Source organism: Artemia franciscana, chromosome 4 (assembly GCF_032884065.1).
Source record: "Artemia franciscana chromosome 4, ASM3288406v1, whole genome shotgun sequence".
NCBI lineage: Eukaryota > Metazoa > Arthropoda > Branchiopoda > Anostraca > Artemiidae > Artemia > Artemia franciscana.
Genome location: NC_088866.1, coordinates 10,433,707 through 10,444,397, shown reverse-complemented (window position 1 = coordinate 10,444,397; position 10,691 = coordinate 10,433,707). Strand labels below are relative to the sequence as shown.

General features: G+C 35.4%; 1 protein-coding gene across 1 annotated transcript in view; it reads left to right on the top strand.

Moving 5' to 3' along the window:
* Positions 1-1,609: 1,609 nt before the first annotated feature.
* The window catches only part of LOC136025975 (kinesin-like protein KIF12), a 114,410-nt gene continuing 105,328 nt past the window's right edge, over positions 1,610-10,691 (top strand). Inside the window, exon 1 of the mRNA XM_065702100.1 lies at positions 1,610-1,692. Coding sequence (XP_065558172.1) covers positions 1,610-1,692 — 83 coding nt within the window. The remainder of the gene's footprint in view (positions 1,693-10,691) is intronic.

The window sequence follows — 10,691 nt, the reverse complement described above, 5'->3', positions numbered from 1 at the left end:
ATTAACTTGCCCTCAGGGCTGGGGGGGTGTTCGTGATCCTCAAAGACATAATTTCCGGTCCTTTTAATTACGTTGAACAAAATGGCTATCTCGAAATTTTCATTGGATGTGCTTGGGGAAATGGTGGGTGGGGGAGAGGGGTGAGTTGACCTCTAATCACTTCTGACTATTAAAAGGGACATGTTTCATTCCAATTTCCAACTGAATGATCTGTTTTCGAAGTTTCCTCAAACAGAAAATGGCTATCTAAAAATCTTTATTGCATGCGTTTGGGAAAATAGTAAGCGTGGGAGGGGGCTTAATTGCCCTCCAATTACTTTCGGCTATTGAAAAAGGCACTGGCCTTTTCAATTTCCGATTGAATGAGCTGTTTTCGAAGTTTCTACGACAACAAATGGTCATCTCAAAATTTCAGTCACATACATTTCGGGAAAATAAAAGGTGATTGGGGTTGTCCACCCTCCGATCACTCTGGATGTTAAAAAGGGCACTAGAACTTCTAGGTAAAAATCAAATGAGCCCCCTCCGAAGTTTACACGATCACCCTTTCTATATATATCTTATATGCCCCCAGGGCATAACTTATAACCTTACCCTGGGGGCTATGGGGTGTTGTTATCATCAAAGACATAATTTTTGTATATCTTCTGGGCCAAAACAAATATTTTTGTCAAAAGCGACTACTGAAAATCTCAGTTGAAAATCCTTATGTACAATGTATTGCTCGTTTTGTCCCTGATAAGAATTTTTGGCCCAGAAGGTAGCATGTTAGGGCACGTTTGAAGCTTTCCATTAAAACCTAGGGCTTACCAGCAACGTCCTCGAATTGTATGTTTCCTGAACTAGAATCAGGTAAATTTCCAGGAATTTCTGATATCTAGCTAAAAATCAGCTTTTTTGAAACAATGGTTTTGGGTGAAATACCAACGAGGAATGTTTGAGAACCAATTGCTCAGAGGATTCCTGAAAGAAGTTCATGAAACTTCATGAACTTGAAACTTCAAGTTCATGAAAATAGATGAAACTATATGGTTCAGCTACGTACGGGAATTTCTTATAAATTTTGCTTTAACAAACGGAATTTAACAAATTCGATTTTAAGCAAGCGGTAAAAACGAGATTTTTCGGGATAAAGATCGAAAACTAAGTTTTTGCCATTTGGCTTTGAAAATATAATGATAAATATATGTTTGATTTGATGATTAGAGGGTTTTTCGTAATCATTGGCGAACCTGAATTTGCAACGTTGTTTTCTTTATTTCTTTAAGATTAAGAAAACCATATTCGTATTATACCAGCAATTCAATTATTTACTGCCAACTCCCCAATTGACCAAAAAAAGAATTAATAGATTCTAGGGTGATTGTGTGAAAATTATAAGAATAATAATTTTCCCTTGGAATAAATTGACTTAATACAACTTTTCACAGTGTCGTAACAACTTTTCATATTAATTCTTATCTGAATGAAATAATATCATTTATAATTCTTTTGTTTAAACTTGCCTTAGCAACGCAACAGCGCGCATACCATAAAACCAAAACAACAAAACAATATCTTCTATAGAAATGTTTTTTCATGGAAACACGTTAGTATTTGTTTTCCAGACATGAAAGGTCACTTAAGTTCTAAGAAAAGTAATATAGGGAAGGTTTCATCTGACGAAATTCCAAGTCCTAGTGATAGCTCACGGTAATTATTTGTTCTCAGACTTAAGTGGATCAAAGGTTATTTTAAACCTTTTAAATTTAGGTTAATCCACAAGATCAAAAGATTTACTGTCAGGCCATAGATTAATATACAAAATCAGTGTCTTTCTTTCTTTATTGAACAAGGCTAGATTTAATAATGTGTATAGGAAATCTGGTAAATTTGGCCAGTTTCCATGCTAACCAGTAGTTACAAAAAGGATAGAGTTTAATAAAACGCAACCGGTATATAGGACTAATTCAAAACGTAAAATAAATTAACTTATAAGCAAAAAGAATGTTCAGAGATGAATATTTTCTTGATTGCTGGGAAGCAATAAAAATGGATTCCTTGAGAAACATTACATATGTTGAAAATCCCAACTAATTATCTACATAATTCCGTTTCTGGGAAGGAATTAAGCATCCAAAATATTGTATATTCTGTCACTATCACAAATTCTTTCATGATAAATTAGAAATGGTAAAGCTAAGCATAAATCTTCTTCCAATGAAACAACTTGTGGTAACGAATTGTAAGGAGCGACTCGACCCAATAGTAACCAAAACTATAAGAAGACAGAATTTTAATAGCGATAGATACATCAAAGGAATTTGCTTTTTATGATTTTAAATGCTTAACACTTATTAAGTTTAATGTTATCTGTCAATAGCTACCTGCTTGATAAAAACTTAACTGATTCTGGAAAAAGAAGGGGAAACATACCCCAAAACTCAAGGAATCTTATTCAAAATTGCGATATCAGACTCAGTGTATCAGAGAGCCCTACTGTAGAGTTTCTATGCTCCCATCATTAGAAATGCAGAATTTTATATTTTATTTTGCCAGAAGAAAGATCACAGAAGCGTTTATTTGTTATTTTGTTTTGTTTTATCCCTTGTCCTTAGCAAGGGTGATCGTACCATACCAATGGTCATGTAATGTTGGAAGAGCTCATTTGAAAGGAAATTATAAGTTCTAGTTCCTTTTTAAATTACCATAAAAATTAGACGGCAACTAGCCCACCCTCAGCTCCCCTTTCTCCTCAAAGTCGTCAAATCAAAATGTTGAGATAGCCATTTCGTTCTGTATAGTTAAAAGATCCTGTAAGTATGTCTTTGGGGATGACATGACCCTCCAAGCCCTGGAGGAAGGGCTTCAAATTATGAAATTTGCCAATTGTTTGCATATATAGTATTTGTTATTGGAAAGTATACACATATTTTTTAGGGGGATTTTCTGGGATCGATTTTCTATGGGAAGAATTTCCCATTGGGATGGCAGTTTCCAAGGGTGAACTTTCCAGGAGAAATTTTACGCTTTGGGAATTTGCCAGAATCCATATACAAAATTCATTTTATTTATCTTACTTTCTCGTTGCCTTTTTACATGTGGATGTGCTTTGAAATATAGTCAGGTGGAAATTTTCAGCGAAGTTGGATTTGTCCGGGGGATTTTTGCGAGGAGATTTCCGAGGGGAGAAATTATCAGTAGAAGAAATATCACTACGAAAAATCCTCTATGGTTAAATTTTATGCAGAAGAAAATTTATTCATAGGGAGATGGGAGGGGGGGGTGATTTCTGGGGAAATTTTCAACATAGAGAGAATTACACCATGACCTTCAAAAGATCAGAAATTGAAAAAAAAAAAAGTCCTTTTTTTCAAATGAAAGTTGGCTATGGAGCATTTTTCAGGCGGAATCGTCGTTAAGAGATTTGCTAGGCGGAATTGGCAGCGTGGATGGAATTGTCCTTGGGTATTTTCTCCTGAGGGAAGGATTTTACGTGGGAGGAGTTTTCTACGGAAGAATATTTCCAGGATGATTTTTCATGGAAATTAGGATATCCTGGGTTATTTGAAAAAATGATCAGAAATTAAATAGAAACAATTTTTTCTCCACTGAAAGTAAGGAGCAATATCAAAACTTAAAACAAGAAGAAATTGTTCCGCGCATGAGGGGGCTGTTCCCTTCAATATCGTTCTTTACGCTAAAGTTTCAAATTTTGTCCAAACTATTACAGAATTCTTTTGTTAAACACAAGGGCCGTTTAATTAGGATAGAACTTTTTTTGAAAGTACCAAAAAGCTTTAGCGTAAAGAGAGCGGTATAGATGAGGGGGCAGCCTTCCTCATATTCGAAGTAATTTCTGTTTGTTTTAAGTTTTATTTTTGCTCCTTATTTCAGTAGAAAAAACTTTTTTTATTTAACACCAGAAATGAGTGAAATTTTGTTTTAACAATAGTTTTCTTTCATGTAAATGAACTGGAGTTTTTTGAAAGGATGGGGTCATAAATAAAAACAAATGTACAAAATACTAGAAATTGGAAAAAATATTTACAACTTTGCAATTAAGAGTAAGGCACGGATATGAAATCTCCCCACTTCAGTGTATGATTATATACTCGTACATACTTATTTATACTCAGGGGTGAATCTTCAGTATTTTTATTGGGGGGAAGAGGGGTCCATATCCAAAGTTTTATTTTTGCTCCTTATTTCAGTAGAAAAAACTTTTTTTTATTTAATACCTGAAATGAGTGAAATTTTGTTTTAACAATAGTTTACTTTCATGTAAATGAACTGTAGTTTTTTGAAAGGATGGGGTCATAAATAAAAACAAATGTACAAAATACTAGAAATTGGAAAAAATATTTACAACTTTGCAATTAAGAGTAAGGCACGGATATGAAATCTCCCCACTTCAGTGTATGATTACATACTCGCACATACTTATTGATACTCAGGGGTGAATCTTCAGATTTTTTATTGGGAGGAAGAGGGGTCTATATCCAAATAGTCAAAAAGCATGGGATATGTAATAATTTTCTCTCCTCATTACTGGGGGTGGAAACTGCCCCCTTGCCCCCCATCGCTGCCCCTATGTATACTTGCTGTTTATATTTGCTATGGTTGAATTCACTCGCTTGTTTTTATCCAATCAAACACACACACACACACACACACACACACACACACACACACACACACACACACACACACACACACACATATACATATATATATATATATATATATATATATATATATATATATATATATATATATATATATATATATATATATATATATATATATATATATATATATATATATATATATACAAAAAGCATAAACAGAAACGTTTGACGATGTTTTCAGTAAGCGCTCAGAAGCAAAAACGAAGGTTGAAAAATAAATCTTTAAGCTCATTTTATATTTGAGCTTTTAATCGACTAAAGCCAGTGTGGCGATCGAAAAAGTACTCCCTGAAACTGAAAATGAGCCTGTTCAACAGTAACGTCATCTCCGCCCTCCTTTATAGCTGTGAATGTTGGAAACTAAACCAACACCAAGAAAAGAGGATTCTTGCCTTCGAGAACAACTGTCTTCACAGAATACTGAACATTAACTGGAGAGACCACATAACCAACCAGACTGTTCGGTCTATCTCGCGCCAGCCCCTGGTAACAGATGTCATACGCCAACGAAGATGGCGCTACCTGGGGCATGTTATCAGTATGGCGGGAGATAGACTCCCCAGAACTGTACTGGAGCGGCAACCAGAGGGAACCCGAAGAAGAGGGAAGCCGAAGAATACACTTCGTCGTACGTACCAGCGGGACCTAAAACACATCAATGCGATAGTCCAACCCCAGTGGGAAGACGTCTGGGCAGCAGCACATATGAGGGACGACTGGTGGCTCTTTTTGGATTCCCTGGGTGCCTCTGGCGGCACAGGAGGAACTAAGGTCTAAGGTCTAAGGTCATTTTATATTCAGCCTTTGGTAAAGTGTGTGAATGTTTAGGAGTCGTTGCGACGTTATAACCGACACAAAAGAATTTACTCGAATCATGGCCGGTCCCAACTTCACATCTTATACACATTCACACTTCGCAAATTCACACTTCACAAATTCACACTTAACCATCATAGGGTCCTAAGATCATTTTGATATGGTCCTTTTGAATACAAATTTTGAAACTTCCAAAAACCTCATGTTGGAAATTTTTTACAATGTAAGCTCCAATGGCCGAAGGAGGGAGAAGTTCAAATGCATTATGGAGAAACTGATTCACTCCTGTATAAAGTTAAAAATGAAAATCCTTTAGAAAATGGTGAACACATTAGCTACAGAATGGACTTTACCAACTGGGATGAAACCATTTATCAGTAGCTAGTGAAGCGCCAGGCCCCAAATGAACTATTATACCTAAGATCTGAAGTGAGGGCGGCTTGATATCCAATGGCGTGCCTTCAGGTCCGAAGGTCTACTGTATAAAAACTCACAATGATGATACCAAAAAGGTCGGCATTGAGGTGGCTACACACCATGTTAAAGATAATCCTGATATGAATGTTTATAGAAACGGTGTTGAAAGTAGTTTAGTTCCAAGAGTGAAAGTCATGGCCATTTGTTCTGAAAAATTTTAAAACTACTCAGAGTAAAATAAAACCCCTTGTCAGCCATATTGGATAAATTCTATGTACGCGAAGGTGGTTTGAGGGTAATTCCCCATGGACACTACCACGTTTCACTTCGAAATGAATGTGTACAATATAGACAATGTCTCCGTCTGGAGGAACTCCTTTCAATTACATAGTAGACTAGTAAGCAGGAGGTGGGAAGAGATTTTCTTAACATTATGTTCTGTGTGTGCACAAGGCAGACTTATTGTTGTTGTTATATTTACAAGGTATGTGACCCCGTGCCCGTGGGTGGCCTGGAAGTGGAAGAACTCAGCCTTCACCTGGCCATGCCCAGTGGCTGCCGCACCCTTCTGGGGATGTTGGGACCCTTTTTGAAGTGTTTTTTAAATTGTGATAATTTTTTGTATTGACTAAAAATATTGTGTATTTGAAGCCAAGAAAGAAAATAATAAATGAAAAAAATCAAATTGGTGAAAAAACGTGGATTTTGGCCGCCAGTAGTAAAATATGAAGACGAAAATCAAGCATATATTTCGACAATGATCTCCGCCAAGTCGTCTTCAGTGCTCATAAGAAAAGAAGAGAAAAAAATAATAAAAAATAACAGCAAAATCCAATTTTTTGAAGTTAACTCTGCAAGAGGAAAAAGACACTGAATAAAAAAAACAACCTGAGATCAATGAAAGATAATTTACCAATTGGATTGAATAAGTGTCCTTTGCCTTGCAACAGATTTGCCTTTCTGTAATTTCGGTTTTCATTAGATATGCGGACAGGCTATCTCAAATTAGACTGGGTGAAAATATTGATATAAATATTGATTGATAATATTAAGGTGTTGTAAATTGGGCTTAAAGGAATATCTACCATGTCTCTATTTATAGCCATATTTCTGTTTATATATTTTTATATCTCAATTGCCTCTTTAAAAGATTGTGGTAGGCCATTTACGATACATATTAAAAGTATCTCTTCAAAAAGAACTAAATAGTAAGGATTTTTGTGTATAAGTTGGGCCAGAGCTGGATCAAAGTTGTCATTTTTATTTTCGAATCTCTTGAACTTATCTATTGTAATTTTCTGCTCATGCAATCATTCTCCTAGTTGCTGATGTGTCTTACCAATATAATATTTTCCACGTCAACACTTGACTCTGTAAACACCACTGCATAGCAGAGGGTCAGTTTTATCGTTTCCCGAGTTGAAAAATGTTTCCAAGTTTGTCGCTGAGTTTCGAGACGTATGGTAAAAGTTTACTTCTCAGCTGCCAGTGTAACTGAATCAAGGGGGGTAGGCTCTCTATTTTCCTGTACTACCTTTTTTATTCGTCTATCTATGATGTTTTCAATGAGGTTTATCGGGTAACCATTGCAGGATAGAATATCTTTAATGTAATCTAACTTAGATTTTACATGATTACGTGAACATATTTTTAGAACCCTGTCGACTAAAGAAATTACTACCCCTCTTTTCATAGAAGGAGGGTGGTTTGACGAGATAAGTAGATACCGATCATTATGGGTTGGCTTTCTATATATAGAAAATTCAGGGCTAGGGATATTTCTCATAATTAAAACATTCAAGAAAGGGAGCTTTCTTGAACCTTCCAGTTCTATTGTGAATCGAAGATTCGAATCAATAGAGTTCAAATGTGCCCAAAAATATTTTAGGGAGTCCTGATCATGCTCCCAAACAGCAAGAATATCATCAACGAAGAGAAACCAGAGAGAGTGTTTTAAGAAAAAAAACTATTCGAAGCAGACTGTTCTATGAAACCCATGTAAAAATTTGCCAAAAAAGAAGACAAAACAGTACCCATGGGAAGGCCCTTGATCTGTAGGACATTTTTCCTCGGAACTTAAAATACAAAGAGAACTTGTTGCAAAGACGTACAAGTGTCGTTATTGTTTCAATTTCGAAGATTTTATAATATGACCAAGCAGAATTTTCCTCTGATTTTTTTGTAAGGCCTCTTCGCATTTATGGACATCGCTTGATGTGCACATGGAAACTGCATCAAAACTAGATAAGATAGTTGTTTCTATTATGCTTTGGTTTTTGAGTTTGTCAACAAGATCTATGGAATTTTGTATATAAGAATTATGTGTGGTTAGAAGAGGATTGAAAATTGTGGCTAAGAACCTTCCTACACCTGTAGCTGAAGAACTATAACACGCTACGATAGGACGTAACAGAGTATCCTTTTTATGGATTTTGGGTAGACCATAAAACTTTGGGGCTGAACAACCTTTGTAGTAAAATTTTCTGTAGATTTGAGGGATGATTAGTCAATTGTCTTTTAAAATTTCTAATTCATTTCTCAATTGTTGAGTGTAATTATTTGTGGGATCAGGTTTATTTCTTTTGAAGTATTTTTATCCAATAAAAGGGTATGTATTTTGCTTTGATTATCTGTAGAATCCATAATCACAACTGTGTTTCCTTTGTCCGCTCTTGTAATTACTGTATTTTTATCTCTTTTCAAATTCCGGAGGATTTTGATTTCTTCCTTTGATTGAGTTGACAGCAACCATGACGGCTTATAATCAAGAATACCCTTTATTATTTCTCCTCTTAGTAGGTCTGGGTTTTCAACATCACCATGAGATACACTCCTTGGGTGTAAAAACCTTGGAGGATTGATTTTCTAAAGGAGGGCCAGGACAAAATCAAGGAGGGCAAATCCGTGTTTGTTGAAAATGTTGAAATTGGAGTTTAGAAAAATTTTTCCGTAAGCAAATTTTCGCTAAATTGAAAACGTGTCGGAAAGACCTTTGTGAGATATTTAAAATTCTGAAAGTCTCTTTCATTGAGCTCTGGTTATTTTTTTTTTAATTCAGTGTCTTTTCTGCTCTTGTAGAATTCGCTTCAGAAGGTTAGGTTTCCTTGTTGTTTTTTCTTATTTTTTTTAGCACTAAGAATGATTTAGTGGAGGTCCTTGTTGAAATATTTGCTTGATTTTCGTCTTCAAATTTCGTTACTGGCTGACAAAATCCTCGGTTTTTCACCTATTTGATTTTTTTCTTCTATTATTTCCTTTCTTGGATTCATACGCCATGTATAGCCAGTATGGTCTCAGAACGTATTTATTATGTATTCATTATAAAATAAAAGGAAAAATTTAATATTCTAATTTCATTGTTCTTGACCATCATAGTAGGAAGAGGACTGATTAGGAAATTATTATTATTTATTCATTATTATTATTTATCCATTAGTCACTTCGTCTTTAAATTTATTCAATGCAGAAAACCTTGATGTGAGTATAAACTCGGTTACTGTGAACAATTCTACCCACAGCAACCACTCTCTGAAAACACTGGTTTTCAAACTTATTGTAATGAAGATTACTTCTTGGATTTGTCTTCCATATTTATACATTTACATATGACAGTCAGGAAAAGGAACAATGAAATGTCAAGTCTTACTAACGGAATATCCATTCAATATTGTGGACTAGAATTTATTTCGACAAAACAGTGTCTACATAAAAAGAAAATTGGTGAGAACTAGCAACGATCACTCAAATTATACGAGCTGCACACAGTTCATGTCGATGACACCGAAGTCATATAAGGAATCGATGGGTTAAGCCAATGGGGATAAATATAAGACTGACATTGACACTACAAATACACATAGAGAAGCGACAACTAGTGAACTACATTTATTTGGGAAAATAAATCAGGAGACAATTAATATACCCCAATGACTACCGCCAAATGTTAAGATGGACATAAAATCAATGCTCGCTCTATATGATACCCTTTTTCAAAGGTACTTGCTGCAGCACCCAACCTAACAGTCTCTCTCATCTTGGCAATACTTCACGTGCAAAAGCAACAGGTTATGAGTTCTGTTGCTTTTCTAGTGGAAAAACTGAAAGCTAGTGGAAATAATATCAAACAACTTATTACCTATGGAATCAATAATCAGCAACATATTACCACAGGCTCACATACCTTCATCAACTCTTCGTTTATCAATGGTGAAGTTCATTCAAAACTGGCATTGGAATTTTTAAAAAGTGCTACTACTATTGGATCGTGGACAAGTTCCTCACACAAATTTGAAATTTTTGGACTTTCCTCTCCTGTGTGTAAAGTAAATGGTATCACACTCTACAGTGTATCCTTTGGTAAACCCTATAGGACACATCATCAGTTGACAATGCCGTCCCTTGATTGAGATTCGGAACTATTTGTAAACGGTATAACCGATACAATGTTTGCGAAAACTCATGTTATCATTGTATTGGACTTGTTTAGCACCTAAGATATGAGTATGGTACGTACAAGGAGTGTACGTTTTGAGTGCGCCTTTGCCAATCCATTATCTGAGACTACTGCATTAAGCTCATTAAATCAATTTGTAACTTACTGGGAAATAAGTCTTGAAGGCATTGTTCCACTAGGCGTCGCACCAGAGCTCAAATCAAATAACCTGGGTATTTAATATGGATCTGCACAAGTCCAATTACAAATCTGGTTCTATACTCTCAGATTTCCTTGAAAAATTCAAACTGTCACCAATACCCTTATCATTGTTAATAGCAGTTCATTGAACACAA